Source organism: Chlorocebus sabaeus, chromosome 10 (assembly GCF_047675955.1).
Source record: "Chlorocebus sabaeus isolate Y175 chromosome 10, mChlSab1.0.hap1, whole genome shotgun sequence".
Lineage (NCBI taxonomy): Eukaryota > Metazoa > Chordata > Mammalia > Primates > Cercopithecidae > Chlorocebus > Chlorocebus sabaeus.
The window spans coordinates 20,041,461-20,060,251 of record NC_132913.1 but is presented as its reverse complement, the minus strand read 5'-3'; the positions used below and the strand labels follow the sequence as shown (position 1 = coordinate 20,060,251).

The window sequence follows — 18,791 nt, the reverse complement described above, 5'->3', positions numbered from 1 at the left end:
AGTGCACAGGTATTACATACAAAATTTATCACTGAGTATTTAGTATTTTTATGCTACTTTAAATAGTGTTTCCAAAAACTCCATATTTCTAGCTAGTGTACAGAAATACAGTTGAGTTTTACTTACTAACTTGGTATGTAGTCTTATTAAACTCATTTATAGTTTTAATAAGTATGTTTTCTGTGTGGGAGGGGTGGTAAATTACTGAGGATTTTCAAAATAGAAAATTATGCAGTCTGTAAATAAAAATGGTTTTACTTCTTTCTTTTCTATCTGTATACTGGCTAGTCCCTCCTAATCAGTGTCAAATAGAAGTAATGTAAGTAGATGTCCTTGCCTTTTTCCTGATCTTAGGAGTAACATTCATTTTTTTCACCATTGGTTGATACTAGTTGTGGGCTTTTCCTAGATACCATTTATCATGTTGAGGAAATTCCTCTCTATTCCTAGAGTGCTGAGAAGTCTTTTCCTTCCTCCCTTTTTCTTTCCCTTCTCCATGAGTGGGTAGTGACACATTTGACACATCAAATGCTTTTTCTACTTCTATTGAGATGATTATATGGGCTTTCTTTTTGTTCTGTCAATATGGGAAATTGCTTTGATTGATATTTGAATGTTTAATCAACCTTGTTTCCCCAGGGTAAACCCCATTTGGTCGTGTTGTATTATCCTTTTTATATATTGCTGAATTTGTGTGGCTGATACTTCGTTGAGGACTTTTAAGTCTGATTCATGAGAGCTATTGGTCTATAGTTTTCTTATGATTCTTTTGCTTTTTGTGTCATAGTAATGCTGGCCTCAGAAATAAATTGGGAAGTGTTTCTTCTTTATCTTTTTTTCTGAAAGAAATGTTTTAGAATTGGTTATTTCCCCTTTAAATGATTAAATGTTTGGCAGAATTTGCCAGTAAAACCATTGGGGCCTGAAGTTTTGTGAGAAAGATTTTCACTACAATTTCAAGGTCTTCAATCGCTACAGGGTTCTTCATGTTATCTACTTCTTGAGTGACCTTCAATTTGTCTATTTCTTCTACGTTGTCAAATTTATTGGCATCAAGTTGGTTATATTTCCTTATTAAATTCTTAATAGATCCTGTTGGATCTGTAGTGATGTGCCTTCTCTCATTCCTGATGTTGATAACATGTATCCTCTTTTTTCTAGATGAGTCCTGGAGGTTTATCCTATGTTACTGATCTTTATTAAGGTCTTTGGTTTTATTGATTCTTGTCTACTGTTTATCCATTTTCTGTCTCATTGGTTTTTTTTTTTTTTTTTGGAGACGGAATTTCACTCTTGTCACCCAGGCTAGAGTACAATGGCGTGATCTTGGGTCACTGCAACCTCCGCCTCCTGGGTTCAAGTGATTCTTCTGCCTCGGCCTCCCGAGTAGTTGGGATTACAGGCAGGTACCACCATGCCCAGCTAATTTCGTAGTTTTAGTAGAGACAGGGTTTCACCATGTTGGTCAGGCTGGTCTCGAACTCCTGACCTCAACTGATCCACCTGCCTCGGCCTCCCAAAGTGCTGGGATTACAGTTGTGAGCTACCGCGCCTGGCCTGTCTCATTGATTTCTGCTCATAAGTTTATTATTTCTTTCCTTCTCCTTACTTTGGGATGAATTTGATTTTCTTTTAATTTTTTCTTAAAGGCAAAGCTCAGATCATTGATATTAGGCCTTTTAAACATTTTTAAGTACATTATTTACTATAAAATTTCCTCTAAGCACTGCTTTTGCTGCATACCACTAATTTCAATATACTGTTGTTCTACTTTCTTTCACTTGAAAATATTTTGTAATTTCCCTGCTAATTCTTTGATTCATGAGTTTTTAAGAAGTGGGTTGTTTTATTGTTTAGTTTCCAAATACTAGAATATTCTAGATATTATCCTGTTACTGATTTCTAGTTTAATCCCATTGTCAGAGAATATGCCTTGTATGATTCCAGTTTTTTAATTGGTTGATATCTTTTTAATTGCATAGAATGTGATCTACATTAATATTACATTTAAAAAGAACGTGTGTCCTGCCTTTGTAGGGTAGCGGCAAAGCTGGTTGATCGTGTTGTTGAAGTCTTCTGTTTACAGACTTTCTGTTAGTTTGTTCTATCAGTTATGTAAAGTATTATGATCTTCATCTTTAATTTTGGATTTGTCTGTTTTCATTGCTGTAGTGAATGGTCTATATGTTCTGTCATTTGCATGCACATACAGGTGTAGCACTAAGATAAATTCACATGAGTGGGTGGCTTCCTCAAAGGGGAGAATTGTACTTTTCAGAGAAATTGTCAAATTGTTCTCTGTACAGGTTGGACCATTTTGCACTGCCACCAATCAGAATGGTATGAGAGACTGTTTTCTCATAGCCTTGTGATATTTTTGGTTAGATAAAAAGGGCCTTACTATAGTTTTGGCTTTCATTTATTTTATGAGCATTTGAGCCTTTTTCATATGTTTAAAATTTATGTTATTTTTAACTGTCTCTCACATATATCTTTGTCCATTTTCTCTTTGTTGGTCTTTTTCTTCTAGATTTTCATGAGCCCTTTATATAGTAAGGAGATTAACCCTTCGTGATAATGTTTTTCCTAGTTTGTATTTGATCTTTCCCCTGAATATGCTTTAACTTCTGTCTTGTCAAGTATATCAATCTTTTATGGCTTTGAGATGGTCAGAAAAGGTCTTGGCTACTACAAGGTGTTGAAGGAGCTTGCCAGCATGGACAAAATTTGTGTGGAGTTTACCTTTAATGTACATGTATACTTGGCTCTGAATGAGTGGCTAATTTCCTTAAACCTTTTTGTCGTCATCTTCCATCATTCAGTGAAGACTCAACTGTGAGAAATTCTAGAGACACAGTACTGGTAACAACGGGAACTCAATACCTAGCAAGGAAATTGCTGTCGCTGTTTTCACGGAGTCCACTGTTTAGGGACATGAGAGATGATCATGAGGCCTTAGATGAGGCAGCCTGGTACAGTTTACAGCTGGGAACAATTCCAGGTCCTGCCACTAGCAGAGTGACCGTGGGAAAGTCATTTAGCCTCTCTCCCACTGTTTCTGTCAGGCGCCCCCTCTGACACTGCTGAGAATTCCGTGGCATGGTAGGTGTGGCTGCACCTTGAGAGAAGTCAATGGCGGTACAGCCTACGCGCGTTATGGTTTCTCATCGTCAGCCATGTCTCCATGTCTGCTGTGGCTTCCTGACTCTCCGGAAGGAATCTTCTCAGAAACTTTCTTTGATTAAACTTAGAGACTGTCTTAGCTTGGGGTGCCAAAGACAAATGTCGTAGACTAGGTGGCTTAAACAACGGAATTTCTTCTTCACAGTTCTGGAGACTGAAGTCCATGATGAATGTGCCAGCAGAGTCAGCGTCTGGTGAGGGATCCTTCCTTGGGTTAGAGATGGCTGCCTTCTCACTGTGTCCTCACGTGGCCTTTCCTTGGTGCACATGGGTGGTGGGGAGAAAGATCTTCTGTTTTCTTATAAAGGTACAAGTCTCTTACAAGGGTACTAGTCCCCCCCCGCCCCCATGACCTAATCTAACCCTAATTATCTTTCAAAGGCCTCATCTCCAAATACTGTCACATTGGGGTTAGGGCTTCAACATATGAATTTTGTAGGAACACAGACATCTCGTCCATAATAGGGACTGATGTCTTTTTAAACCTAGTTTTATAGGCAGAGTCTCACTCTGTTGCCCAGGCAGGAGTGCAGTGGCACTATTATAGCTCACTGCAGTCTCAACCTCCTGGCCTCAAGTGATCCACCTGCTTCGGCCTCCTGAGTAGCTGGGGCTACAAGCATGCGCCACCATGCCTAGCTAATATTTATATTAGTTGTGGAGATAGGTCTTGCTGTGTTGCCCAGGCTGGTCTTGAACTCCTGGCTTCAAGTGATCTTCCCACCTTGGCCTCCCAAAGCACTGGGATTCCAGGCATGAGCCACCACACCCAGCCAGGTACTGATGTCTTGAGCAGGCTGCTGACTGCATCTCTGTGACATTCTGTTCATGCCAATGTGGGAGCCGTGTGGAGAGAGGAGCACGTGCACCGCAGGAGAGCCATCTGGGCCTGGGCAGGGAAATCACAGAGCTTTTAGGACATTGAAAGCTGGTTTTGGGAGAGGGGCTTTGGCAGGTCTGTGCCAGCCTGGATCCTTCTTGGGTTCCTCCGCAGGGTTCGTCTGTTTCTGAGGCAGATCCACTCAGCAGTGGTGACCTGCAGCCTGCAGCTTTGGGTGACACTCAGAGATGGCCTCAGACTCTGTTCTAGAGGGAAAGGTAGTTGCTCTCTCAGAGCCACTCCTAGGAGCAAAGGGTGGCTGGTAGAAATAATCCATGCTCAGAAAAAGCCTGCCTTTTGCATCTCGGCTTCTCTCCATTAAAAAACTTAGCTTCCCAATACTAATATAGCATTCACTCTGTGCCGGGCCCTGTTTGACCCCATGACACTTCCGTAGGAAGTTTTATGGCAGGGTTCAGGCAGAGAAGGAGGCCCCTCTAAGTGATGCAGAAGAGGGGTTTGTGGCAGGGATGAGACTTGCCACGTGGTAGTTGCTGGTGCCGACGTCCTGGTAAGGCGGTTGCCTCTGAGTGTGGTGTTGGCCTGAAGTCAGCAGCCCTGCAGTCAGGAAAGAAGGTTGAGCCAGGAGGAGGGGACAAGGACAAACTGGTGCCCATGAAGATGGCCTGGACCTGTATGTGACCCTCACTGTCTCAGCCTCCATGACAATGGGCATCCTGCAGAAGAAGCGGGCGCCTTTGCCACAGAGCTATATGCACGCCTGGCTCATGACTCAGCGAAGCTGGAGCGGGGAGATGCGGCAGGAGGGGAGAATCCACTGGCCCGGTGCTGCCCTGCTCTCCCCTGGGCGAGTCCACTGGACTCGGACCACTCCGTGATCCCCTGGAGCCACGGAACGTGTCTGGCTGAACTGCGGCAGCACCCAGCTGCTTCACCACCTTTCACGGCCCATGCGGATGTCTCTGGGAGTCAGCTTCAACCGGGAACCATGGAGGAAGGAAATTCTGGGCAGCGTGGCTGCAGCTGAGCTCTGCGCGCGCGGTGTACACGGCCACCAGGAGCTCTGCGTGCGCGGGATACGGCTTTGCGCGCGCGGTGTACGCGGCCACCAGGAGCTCTGCGCGCGCGGTGTACGCGGCCACCAGGAGGGGGTCTGTTGTTTTTTCCACTTTCTAGGTAGGACAGTGGAGGGAGGGAGGGGTTGAGGGACGTGACCAGAGTCACACAGCTGGTAAGTGGGGCTCCCGCTTCAGTGCCTTTGAAGCTGCCACCCAGTGGTTCTACTTTTTCACCCCAGGAAGCCCACCCCAGTCCTCCAGGAGCTGGACCTCGCGGCCCATCCGGTCCATGGAGAGCTCCCCCGAGATGAAGCCTCCCCGGGGCCGGAAGCTTCCCGCACAGCCCCTTGATAGGCCGCGGTGGAGCTCAGTCCTGGTCTTGTGGAAGTGGAAGTTTCTTTGTTTCACCATGCATACTTATTTCTCGGTGACAAGCTTCCTGTGTCTCTCTTACAAGAATGCTGACCAGGCTTGGCTGGGGCTCACCGTGAGTACCCGATGTGGCCGGCAGGTAGAGGACGTTTGTGTGTGGATCGTGTGTTTCGGCCCCTTAACAACAGCTCCTACCTTTTATTGCCAGCGGCTGCCAGGGGCTGTAGGCGTCCCACTGCCGCTTACAGAGGAGCAACTGAGATCCAAGTGTTCGTTTCCAGTAAGCCGGGGAGTTTAGAGTTGAGCAGAGGCCTGCCTGGCACACCCCTGCCGCTGGGTCGGCCGAGCCCTGGTTCTGAAGCTCCCTTTAGAGATGGAGGAACGGTCACCAAAGCCGTGGGTGGCGTTTCTGGAGCTGCATCTCAGGGTGGGGCAGCACAGCCCAGCCCCTGTGCCCCAGGGGCCTAGATGGGGTAAGCACAGATTTTCTCTACCTCTGGAAACTTAGAGGGGGGAGGGCTTTGCAAACAGACGGAATGGAGCCAGAGGGGATTCAGGCGTGGGGTAAGCAAAGTGAGCATTCGGTCTCCAGATCTGAGGCCTCAAAGTTCTTGACTTTCCTAACTGCCTCAGTATCCCGGCCTGTGCTTCCTGAGTCCCGTTAGCACCTGGGGCTGTTGACATGCGATTCTTTGGTCGGGTGTCTTAGTTCTCGCTGTTATAACTAAACACCACAGACTGGGTGACTCATAAACCACAGACACTTCCATCTCACAGTTCTGGAGGCTGGGAGTCCAAGACAAGATGCCGGCAGATTCAGTGCCTAGTGGGGGCCCTTTTCCTGGTTCATAAGACGGTGGCTTCTCCCTGTGTCCTCACATGTGGAAGGGGCAAGCCGGCTCTCTGGGGCCTCTTTTGTAAGGGCGCTCATCCCATTCATGAGGGCTCTGTCCTTGCGACCTAATCACCTCCCAGAGGCCCCCCCTTCTCATACCATCACCCTGGCGATGAGGTTTCCATGTGTGAATTTTGGCGGGGACACATACTCAGATGGTAGCATCGTGTTCAGTTTATTTTCTGTGGGTGCTATCTCCTGGACTTAGGCCGAGTCCCTGCATGAAGAGAGCTTCCATCTGGGGCTCCTGACCCCCTCCCGCTGTGTCCCCTGCTGTGTAACCTCCGCATAGGGGGGACTGAAGAGTTGTCAGGAGGCCTGGTTTGGGATGGGCCTTATTGGTCATTTGAGGAGGTGAAACTTCAGTGAGGTGATTACTTTAAATCACCTTTTAAATGTGAAAGAATTTTAGGTTAATAGAAGTTTTACAGATAGTACAGAGAGTTCCCATATCCCCTCCATTCAGCCTGCCCCGCTGTTAACATGGCACACAGCTGCGGCAAATTCGTCTCTACCACGGGATGACGGTGCTCTTCACAGAACTCTAGACTCCCTTCTCATGTCCCCAGTTTTCCCACTGATGAGCTTTTTCTGTTCGAGGATCCAGTCGGGATGCCATTTTGCATTTAGTTATCAAATCTCCTTCAGTCTCCAGTGTGTGACAGTCTCGGTCGTTCCTCGTGTTTCATGACCTTGACACGTGAGGCGTAGTGGTCGGGTATTTTGTAGCCCGTCCCTCAGTTTGGGTTTGTTTGATGTTGTTTTGCAGTTAAAATGAGGTTATGGATTTGGGGATGGAACACCATGGAGGTAAAGTGCCCTTGTTGTCACATCGTATCGGGGGCCACATGGTACTAACACAACTTATTAACGGTGATGTGAACCTTGATCACTGGGCTGAGGTGGTGTCTGCTTGGGTTCTCCATTAGTAAGCTACTGTTTTTCCCTTTCTGTCCTCTCTGTTAGATTTGAGTCTCTGAGTCCAGCCCAAACTCAAGGGCAGGGGATGGGGTGGGGAGTAGCGAAGAGTTTGTGAACATAGGTTGCCAAAACCACCACTGCCATTGACCCATGTTTTCGGGGAGATGCTTTGACCCTATACAGATAACCTGTTTCCAGTGAAGTGGTTTTTCAAATGGCTTTGTTAAGTGTTGAACATGAAGCAGGCTGTCTCTGTCTTCCCAGGTTCTGACACGAGGTTTGTGAATTTGATTAATAAAACGCGTAGGGAAAAGCCGATTTCTTTGCCTATGTGTGATGCTGCATCAGAGTTTTGCTGGCGGTGCATTTTAATATTGGGAAATCTGAAGGCTGTGTCTCATGGGGGTGACACATGGGAGCTGGAAGCAGAAGAGCTGGATGGGCCCCAATGTCAGGAGATAGTGGTGCTTACTTATTGCATATGGGACTCACTTGTTTGCTTGCAAAAGTAAGGTAACAATTTAGAGGAAGTGTTCAGATAACGTCAGTAGCAGACTATATTTTTAGATGCTATTTTCTCTACCCATGTTTATATGAACTCTCAATTGCCCTGTGTGAATTTAAGGGGAAAAGATATGGTTTTAAGTAGCTCCGGCCATAACTGACCCTGTGGCAAATTCAGTTGTCTCTGTTGAAGGATTGTTAGGCCAGTGGTATGTTTATGTGTTCCAAAATTCTCAATCAACTGCTTGGTGAATTATCTGTAGAAAATTCTATTTAGAAGACGCTATTCTTAGCATTCTGACCAACTCTGTTATTGATCTATGACTGCTACTCATTTTAGCAGAATAGTGGGAAGGTGAATTTCCTACAGGAAAATAAATACATAATGGTTTTCTAAGTAAATATAAATTGGGATTATCTGTTTTTGAGCATCTTTTCCAACTCCTGGTGACACATAACTGAGATGTGAAAGCATGCAGTATACCCCCACCTGGTGGCAGCATACCTGACTGACTACTTGTACTTGGAACAAAGCTTATCTCTAAGGCAAGTGGGTTGGAGATGATCTGCTCCAGCAGGAGGTGAACTGTTGAAATCTGGAACTTTCTCTTGCAGGACGATTTCCTGTTCAGTGTCTCCATTTTAAGTGGGATTCTTTGCAGCATCCTGGCCGTGTTGAAGTTCATGCTGGGGAAGGTTCTGACCAGTAGAGCACTCATCACAGATGGTGAGTAAGGCTAGGATGCCTAATCCCTGGGGGCTGGGCTCACAGTGGAGGAAGATGCTGTTTGGGTCTCTTTTAGTTGCTTCCCTTGCTGGAGAACTCAGTAATTTGGAATCCATTTCTCACTCTCCTACCCGCCTCAAGCTGTTTAATGATTCTCAGAGCTCCCGTATCAGGGCAGATATCTTGTGCCCTGGGAATTTAATAAACTCTTCATAAATCACCTCCACTCTGACCTCCTAGCAAGGAGGCTCGGGGCTCCCCAGCCTCTTAATCGTGAAGCACAAGGGGTTTCCTGGAGTCCTGGGTTTTATGTGCGTTGCTCCCCATAAAAAGTAAATGCCTTTTCTGGATTCTGTAAATGTTGCCTTTGTGAATTCTCCATGCTTGTTTTTCCTTCCAGCTAGTGGGACGCTCACCTGGGAGTTCAGGTAGCAGTTACCAGGTGCCTGCTCTGGGGAAATGACCTGTGTGTTCTCTGCTTAGAATCTCAACCAGCTAGAAAAGTCTGTGTGTGTCCCTGTGGGACAGGAGGACCTTCTTTTGTGACCTTTGGGATGACAGAGAGGGGTGTGTGAGTGCAGGAAAAGTACGTTCCAGGCCCCAGACTCGCTGCTATCACTGATGGATAGACAAGAAACTTGATAAGCAGTGCCTCCTGGACTTGTTGCTTTTATTTATTCTTGGGCATGTGCGGAGCCCAGGGGTCAGGGGTAACATGGTAGGGGGTCAAAGGGCAAAAGTCTTGTGGGTTGGTGGGAGCACCTGCACAGAATAGAGCAGCAATATGTGGATTCGTTTTTAAAAAGTTTATATATGTGTGTCTGTATATGTATATATGTACACACAAACATGAAAATGTTTTACATGTTATACACACGTGTATATGTTTTGTGTGTGTGTGTATATATGTGTGTGTGTATATATATATATTTTTTTAAGATGGGGACTCACCATATTGTTTCCCAGGCTGGTCTCAAACTCCTGAGTCAGGCAGTCCTCCCACCTCAGCCTCCCAAAGTGCTGGGATTACAGGTGTGAGCCACCGTGCCTGGCTAGATTATTTTTGTAAGAAACACTTCCTTGTCCCAAACTCTCAAGGCTCTTTTGTGTGTGAAGTGTGGAGTGCAGACGTGCATGGTGACAGTGACAGCTGTGGGGCCCTTCTCACCCGCAGGAGGGAGCATGGTGACATGGCATGGGCTCCTTGTCTTAGCCGATGTTGAGGACCTGCTAGGTGCAGAGCTGGACTTTGTACAGTGGGCAGGGGTACAGGAAGCCAGAGTGATGTTTCCTCCCTGGGACAGAGCTCTGGCCCAGGAATCCATCCGCAGAGGTGGCAGGACTGTTGGCAGGTGGCGGGACTGTTGGCAGATGTGTTGGCAGGTCTGGGGGATGAGGGTGGGGGTGTGGGCTGGTTGTCCTTGTTGGGGAGCCAGGAGTCCCTGTGCCCACTGCCTGCCCCCACTCCGCCTCCTGAGTCTGCAACATGGTCTCTTGGGAAGGCAAGAGGAGGCCCCCAGCTTTTCACCCATGGCTACCCTCGGAAGAGCATCACCCGTGTGCATGGGGTTCCTTTGAACAGGCCTGAAGATGTTGGGGGTGACAGGACCTGACATCCTGACTGCAAAATCCCAGACCCCCGACGCTCATCAGTTGACCACTACCAGGCTGGCAGCACTGAAATTTCTTGGGCTGTTTGTTGAAAACACAGATTCCTGGGCCCACCCCAAAGATTCTGATCCCAGGGCATTGAGTTGGGGCCCGGGAACTGGTGTTTTATGCCAGCGCCCCTGTCTGTGTGGCACACACCAAGGTTTGGTGCTGCCCCTGTGCCCGCCCCAGGGGCCAAGTACAGCATCTCTCCAGGGAAGGTGGCCCCTGCTGTGTCCAGCACTCCTGCATGCCATGTGACCAGCAGCTCGAGTCCTTCCTCAAGTCGCCCTGCCCAGCAGGGCCTGCTGTTGGTTTCTGCCCTTGTGAGACGCTGCCTTGCTCCTTGGGCTGAGGAAGCATTTAGTCCATATGAAACCAAAGCTATTCAGACGGTAAAAGTGGTTTAAAATGGCGAGCGGATTGACTACCTTGAGTGCCTGGGTTGAGACTGCCTCTTTCCTGTGCAGCTTTGAGCAGCGCTAAGGCCCCTCATGCGCAGCAGGCAGGCAGGACCCCTTCCCCAAGCTCCAGATGAAGCCCTAGGTTGCCGCTTCCTGCCAGGCTGGGGGAAGGCGGGATCCTGCTGCCATCAGGTCCCGGGTTTGACGCTGCTGGAGCGTGAAGTTGCTGTAACACCGGATCAGCGGGGTTTCACACTCTGCTAGGTGCTGCGCTGGCTGGGGATGCCAGCTCCGGAGCGAGCCTCCCTTTCCAGTTTCTGCCTTATTGCTGTGAGGCATCCTGCCCTGATCCCCAAAACGTGGCTGCAACTCAGCCAAGCAACCCCACTGCTATAAATAGACAGGTTTTTCTAGCACAGCCGGATCTAAAGAACTTGCAGTTCAGCCTCCTGAGAATGACACAGCATACTGAGGCCACAGCCTGGGCTTCTGGGGTCTCTGTCACCCACTGAGACATTGTAGAATTATAGGCAGCTTGCATCAAGTTGACCCTAATACATTGTCCTGCAAGACCCGGGTTCATCTGCATGGCCTTCCCTGTCGGGAGCAGACCTGGGATTTGGGGTAGGGAATTCACCCACTGGGATTTTTGTAGTCTGCTGCTTTGTGGTCTGCAAAATCAAATGCCTTCCTTGGCCGTGGAGCCCTTCTTTCCTTAGGGATGAGTATAGCCGGGACACCGGGTGGGTTCTGTGTGAGAGCCGAGGGATGAGTGGGCCCTAGCCAGGGGTTTGGGTTGGGACCTCCAGCTGCCTTAGAGGTCCCTTGACAAGGCTCTGAGGGCCACTCTGGCCCAGCCCTGTAAGGATGCAGAGTGGAGGCCTGGCTGGCCTCGGCTTCCCTCTGCCGCGTATGCTGCCCACCTTCCCTTCAATGTCTCCTTACCTAGAACAGGAGGGAAGGGCAGGAAGCCCTAGGATAGGCAGTGTGGGTCTGAACAGCTTTCTGAGCTCCTGGCGGTGAGTCCACAGCAGGCAGCTCCTCGGCCGGTTCCCAGGCAGGCTCTGAAGCCCCTCTGGCTGGCACATCTGTGGGATCTTGATCCACCTCACTGAGGTTGGGGTGCACTGAGGCAGGCAGCCTCACTCGCCGGACACCTGGCTGTGGAGCCAGCAGTCAGAGCCCCAGCAGGAGTCCCTGACCCCCCCCTGCCCATGACCCATGGGGCTTGGCCCCCTCCTTGGAACACTGGCTCTGTGACTTGGTTGGTGCTGTTTCCTAACATTGTAGATATTCCAGATACACGATCTCGGTCTAGGCTTCACTGTTCTGGCTTCCACCGTGTTATGTGGTGTTCAGAGGAGAACAACAGTGAGGCCGCTTTTCTCATGAACAACTTCTGACTTTGATTTTGCGCACACGAATCCTTCACACCCATAAGCAGTATTTCCATCATACTTGTGAACCAGGGAGGAGGTCGTTACAAGGAAAAGGGGAGGTTTGGGTGAAAACTGTCTCACAACCAGGCGAAGAGTGGAGAAGAGCCATCCTCCAGGCGGAGGGAGTCTGAGTGAGGAAGGGGCATGGGGGGGTCCCTTCCTCACTCAGAATTGGGGGACAGAGCATGGCGGGGCTTGAGGTCTAGGGTGGGATGTGGGATATTTTATCAAATGTTGAAACAGGTAGGGCGACATGAGTGCTATTTTCTGCGGAGCCCTCTGGTCATCGGTGGTGGGGAGCAGAGTGGAGGGAGCTGGGAGCTGAGCAGGGGGAGGCCCGGGGAGAGGAAGGGATGGCAGCTCGGATCGGGTGAGGGAGAGGGTTTGGGAAGTGGTGGGGTAGGTGTAGAATGAGCAGCGCGGGGATGAATCGGCTGAGTGGGTTTGATGAGAGCAGAGGCAGTGCCGCCTCCCCCAAGCCTGTTCCCAGGAGGCCCTGTGCTCTGTGGCCCTGCGACCCCCTGCTAGGTGGGTGTGTTGCTGGCAAAACATGCAGGAGTAATTATAGCCTCCTGCTAATTGTACTGTCTGGGATCTGGGCTTCTTCCATTCATTGATTAGCAGAACTAGGGAGCGATCTGTATTTATCTTCTCTCCGTTCTTTCCTCACTTTTGAAGGTGGGTGGGCAGGATGGGGTCAGGGAGCCATGGCTGTTGTGAACCTTGGGGGTTCCCTGTGGCTGCCAGCCAGGCTGTGGCACAGCCAAGCATCCCTCTGTGGGAGAGGGCGGCCTCCCCTGTCACCTGGCGGTGGCTGGGACCCAAGCTGGAGCCAGGCTGAAGTGGGTCAAGCTGATGCTGCCGGCTCCCTTTGTCGCTGGGGTGTCCTTATAGCTGGGAGGCAGCTCTTTGGGGAAAGGGACAGCAGGGTGTGGTCGATGGAGACCCTGTGCGGTGCAGTGAATCTGGTCTCATCTGGTTTGTGGCTTTGGATGTTGTCATTCATGGGTTTGTTGCTATTGGGACTGGGCTGAAGCTTGCTGTGTATTAGGGTAATGTGATTTCATACAACACACACATACTACAAATCAGACAGGAAGAGCATGAGAGGGCACCAGGGGAGTGCTCTGGACGAGGGGCACAGCTTCAGTCCTGTGGGAACAGCTGGGGCGAATCTGGAAGCCCCTCTGAAACAGGGGCCTGCTCTCTTCTCCTGCTCACATCCAGTTCTCAAATACCCCGTCATGACAATCTTTCAAGCACACAAGAAACTTTTAAATTAGAATATTCTGCGTACAATGAATGCGTTTAACTACACAGATCCTGATCCAGTTGGCAAAGCCAGACTGGTGGAGCTCTAATCAGGATGGCCTTAGCCATCATTTTGTGCCATTGTATGCTCCTAAACTGATAACAGCATTTCTTCATTAGAGCGGATCTGTGGTTGCGACTGTGGGGACAGGGCCAAGTTTGTGGGGCTGGCACTGCAGAGGGGAGTGATGGCAGGGCCTGCCTGCTGCGCTGGTGGGGGCTGGGGGCTCAGAGCTCTTCATGTGGAATGATGGACTGGGAAGGTCCTGACATTTGGAGCAAAGTGGCAGGTGGCCACGGACTCGGTCCCTGTTCTCTATGTGCTTGATCCAGCATCCTCAGGCAGACTCTCAAGAAATGAAGCTGAAATGAGTCAGGCTCTGTCATCACAAAAGGTGAGCCGAGCCGGGCAGGGCAGAGTCTCCTCCTAGAAGATGCAGCGAACAGGTGACCCTGCCACCAGCCTCTCAGCTGTGGGGCATCAGGGAGCACCTGGCGGACCTGTTGTCAGGAAGGGCAAGCTGGGCCGGCCTTGGTGCTGGCTGGCAGAGCGGGTGACTTGGTGGAGCTGAGTGGACATCTAGTGGCTGTCTGGGGAACCTCACGCCTTTGCCTCTTTGAGCAGCACCTGGCTTGGGCTTCCTTCTCCTGGGGTGACTGTCTGCGGAAGCCAGGCAGGGGTGGCGCTCAGGCTGGGCCCTTGCCTGCCTGCCTACTTCCTCCTTCGTGTGGTCACTTGTTCGTGCAGTGGTCATTTGCACCCCTGATGAATGCCGGGCCCTGTCCTAGGACTTCGAATACTGCAAGGAGAGACCAAGTTCCTGTCCTTAAGCTTAGGTTTCCAGTGAGAAGAGTGGGGTGGTTAAAATGGCAAAGCTAGCCTGTTAGCTGGAGGCAGAAGGGAGTGGTGGGTGGAGGGGAGGAAGTTTAGGGGCTGGGGGCTGAGGACAGGGCTGGGAGGGAGGCCCTGGGCGATGGTGACAAGCCCAGTGGCCCTGAGGGGCGGGCAAGGTGGCTGTCGCAGGGTCGTGTGGCTGGATGTGAGGGGTCTGGTGCGATGTGAGCCCCTGATGGGGGCTTTCCTGCAGGAGATTCTGGCTGCTGCTCACTGACAGGGTCCCTCTGGCTGTGGTGGGGTCCAGGGAGGACCACAGGTGGCCGGGGCAGAGCAGGGATCAGCAGGGAGAGTGAGAATGAGTTGGGGGAGTAACATCTGGCGAGGGGCAGGTTGGTGGTGTAAGGGAAGACGGGCTCCTAGAATCTCGGCCTCTGGAGCTGGTGGCCCCATCTACGGAGCATGCGGCAGAGGACGAGGCGGTGCTCAGGGCTCTGTTGTGGCTGTGGTCAGTGTGAGATGCTTCCCTGAGGAGCCTGTGCCTGAGGGCAAAGGTCAGGACAAAAGCTGGGAATGGAGGGGAGCAGGGCTTATGGATTGGCAGAGGGCCAGCTCAGAGGACGGAGCCTGGGACACTCGGGGACGCAGGGGAGGACCCAGCAAAGGGGACAGGAAGAGCCCCGGGGGGTGTGAGACTGGGGATGTGACCCCCACTGGAAAAGGGGCCTGTCACCACTGCAGGTAGCAGGATGCGGATGACTTTGACTTCGGGAAGGGCTGGGGAGGAGGGAATCTGGGCAGAGGTGTGAGTGTGGAGGCAGCGGGCAGCTTCTTCTGTGGGTTTTGGGAAGGCCAGTAGGAGATGGGGGAGGCATGGGGTCCAAGAAGAGTTCAATGGGGATGGGAAGGTGGGTTAATTCCAGTAGGAACAATCCGATCCAATCTGGGAAGGAGGAAGGGAGGAGCATTGCAAGAACCAAGCCCTTTGAGGTGGGCAGGGGAGCAGGGCACTGTAGGAACAGTTACAGGTGGGTGGTGGATGTGGTGTGGGGAATATGAGGTATCTTTGACCAAACCTAGGTGTCCTGAGCACGGGGGAGAGAAGGGCATACTGCCAAGTGCGTCGCAGGGCACAGGCCAGTCCCTGGGGTGCCCTTGCAGGCCCGCGGTTCATCCTCCCTTCCTGTGAGCGGCCATTGCATCTCCGCCTTGGATCCTGAGTAGACAGATTTGCTCAGGTCACCCCTGCCCGGCAATCTTCCTCTGCCCGGGGGGAAGCCTAGCCTGGTGTGGAATGTTACGGGTCTGCAAAACCTACTGGCAGGGCCTCCTTGGGCAGCGTGGACCTGGAGCTTCTTTTGGGGCCACCAGTGTGTTGGGGCAGGGGAGGAGCTGGTGTCCTTCACGGGGAGACCCTAGAAGCTACCCTAAGCCATTCCCTTCCTGTGTGGCCTTTGACAGCTCTGGTAAAGTAGAAGCAAGCTGGGAGCCCAAAGAGATGGCAGTCGCTATCTAGTAGCTCCAGTTCTGTTTTTATGGCCATTTCTCCAACCATGTAGCCAATATTTTGCAAACAACTTAGCATAATAGACTTTCCATTTCTCTTCTGGAGGGAAAGGAAAAAACCTCAGGTTACTTAGAGGAGACTCGGGAGGGAAAGGATGCAGGTTTGGGTAGATCCCAGTCCTTCTCAATCCTGATAACCCCCATCAATATATTTAACCTCATTCTTAGTTTTCTCATCGGAAAACAGGGATGATGATGATACTGTGACGTCACACGATTGAGAAGGTTTATAGGTAACTGCACATCCTGAACGCCCAACTCGGAATCTGGCCCAGCAGACACTCAGATATGAGTCCCCAAGTATTTGAATGTCTACTGTGAGCCTGGAACTGTCCTGGGGACTGTGGACTCAACAGAAAACCACACCCCTGCCTCTAGGAGGTTTGCGTTCTAGCGGGCATGGGCGAGCCCAGCTATAAACCACACACGGCATCAGTGCCCGGAAGAGAAATAAAGCAGGTACAGGATGATGGGGGTGACGGCTCTATTCTGGGAGGTATCTGGTGACATTTGAGCAGAGACTTGATGGGCCCAGGTGGTGGCTATCACTCGTGAGAGCTTTGGGCACCGTTCCTTCCAGCACATGCTCCAGTTATGTGGAGACAGGACTGGCATTTGGGTAATTTTCTGGGATTGCTTGGCACTGCCATCTAGCCTCTCTCTGCTTCCTTTGCAGGGTTTAACTCCCTTGTGGGCGGCGTGATGGGCTTCTCCATTCTTCTGAGTGCCGAAGTGTTCAAGCATGACTCGGCGGTCTGGTACCTGGACGGCAGCATAGGCGTTCTGATTGGCCTCACCATATTTGCCTATGGGGTCAAGTAGGTTCTTGTGCTTTCCTCTTTGCTTTCCTGGCAGCTAGAAGTGCCCCTTCACCACCACCTTCCCCAGTCAGGAAATGACAGAAGGCTTCTGAAGTTCACGTTTTATACCCGTGCCCCTCCTGAGCCCGACCAGTGTCAGTTGACTGGAAAAGCACCCAGCAGGGGTCAGATATCCTTGGGGCTGGCACGGAAGTGAGGCAAGGACAAGAGATATCAGGCCTTTAAGCCACAAAGGAACTCCTTGACTTCCGTCTGATGCCTTTAGGACTCTTTGTGTCCTGACATCTGTGTTCCTTCCTCTCTCACAGTCTTCACGATGCCCCAGGGAAGCACCTCTGTGTGGTTTCCTCACACGGGGAGCCCCTCCTGCCACAAGTGGGGGATGTGACAGTGTGCTGGCCAGAGGTTGCTTCCCTAGCCTTAGAGAACTTCTTGCAAAAGGGGACTAGTCAGTGCAGAAAGGCCCTGCTGGCATCACTGACACGGGCTTCAGCACCCAAGCTGGAGCTAGCCTTTCAGAGAACCATTTCTAAAGGGTGCTGTGCTTTTAAATGTTAAAATGCTTCCATCGCTCAAGGAAAGGTCGGATGGCTATCATCAAAAAGAGGGAGAACTGCCAGCGTCGGTGAGGACGTGGCGGAAGTGGAACCCTCCTCCATGGCTGTGGGAATGGACCATGGTGCTGCCAGAACTCGGAGTTACCGTTTGCCCCAGCACTTCCAGTCCTTGGTATACACTGCAGGAGGATGGAAACAAACCTCCACCCTGAAAGTTGTCCAGGAAATTCACAGCAGAGTTATTCACAATAGGCAAAATGCAGAAACAGCCCACTTGTCCATTAACAGATGAATGGATAAATGTGGTAGATCTATGCAGCAGACTCATTCAGCCCCCAGGAAGGAATGAAGCGCTGTTATACTCGCTCCAACATAGATGAACCTCAAATGTTACGAAGGAAGTCACAAAAGGTCACATGTTGTGTGATTGTTTATATAAAATATCAATAGGCAAATCCAGAGAGGCCGGAAGGAGGGTACGGCTCGTCAGCGTGGGGAGGAGGGGGAGTGAATGGTACAGGGGGCATGGGGTTTCTGAGATAACAACACAAATGGATGAATATACTAAAAACCACCCAGTCACATAGGGTGAATTTTATGGTATGTGAATGATCTCAGAAAAAAGAAAATGAAAATATGCTTCCCCAAGCTCTCCAGCCCCATGCCGTGGAGGTGACCTTGTCTGTCTTCATCTTTGCAGACTCCTCATCGACATGGTGCCGAGGGTGAGGCAGACACGTCACTACGAGATGTTTGAGTGAAGGGGGCCAGCGTCCGCATGAGACCATCGAGATGAGAAGTTTCCACATAGGCAAAGGGTGCCAATATTTAACTGAACATCTGGTTTCTTTTTGGAAGTTTTCTTTCACATGGTTTGTCATTACAAGACAAGGTCTGCCCAGCCAGGTGGATCTACCTTGCCCCCGTCACCTGCCGTCCCCATCAAACATGTTAGGACAGTGCCCATGGGGGGACCTGCTTCCCCGTCTCCAGCTGGGACTGGCGTTTTCAATTCTCTGGAATGTGATGGTTCTCACGGGTAGGATGAGACCTTCGGCAGAGAGGTCTCCGGTGGTGCTCTGAGCCTGCGCTGCATAGCACTGAGCAGACCCACCTCCTCCAGCTTGGGTGGCCCCGCCACTCCTGGTTCCAAGTATCTCCTCTCCTGGCAGGTCTTAAGGGAAGATTGTACCCCTCACCCTTTACATACCCAGAATCATCAGTATGTCACTTCCTAATTTCTATCAGTGTATCTCATTAGTTTCATACTGTTTTACTAATCTTAAATCTAAACAGATTTGCTCAAAAGGAGACCATTCTATTTTTTAAAGTACTTAGTGATAGACGTATAAGCTTTGCATGGACGAATGAAATAAGCACATGACCCTTTCTTGTACATTCAGAACCTGAACATCCATGTGAAAACTGGATCCATTTTTGAGAGATGTGAAAGTTTATTTGTAATAAATAATTAGAATCTATCCGTATATGCATATATCTATATGCTGTGTTAAGTGGTAATGGTACATTACAGTCTGTGGAGATGGTTCGCTCCCTCTGTAAGGAACAAGACGTTCTCAGCTGATGTCACGGTAGGTTTAGATTCTGTAGTGTTCCCCAACCTGCACCGTTCTGTACCTCTCACACCACTGCTTGCCCAGGCAGTAGTGGCTGACCAATAAAGACCTTTACCTGTTTTGTATGGCA

At 50.3% G+C, this 18,791-nt stretch overlaps 1 protein-coding gene across 1 annotated transcript in view; it reads left to right on the top strand.

Annotated features, from left to right (window-relative positions):
* TMEM163 (transmembrane protein 163) overlaps nt 1-18,791 on the top strand; it is a 258,331-nt gene extending 239,540 nt beyond the window's left edge. Inside the window, exons 6-8 of the mRNA XM_007964806.3 lie at nt 8,390-8,501; nt 16,383-16,524; nt 17,785-18,791. Of these exons, the coding sequence (XP_007962997.1) occupies nt 8,390-8,501; nt 16,383-16,524; nt 17,785-17,845 (315 nt within the window). The 3' untranslated portion in view covers nt 17,846-18,791. The remainder of the gene's footprint in view (nt 1-8,389; nt 8,502-16,382; nt 16,525-17,784) is intronic.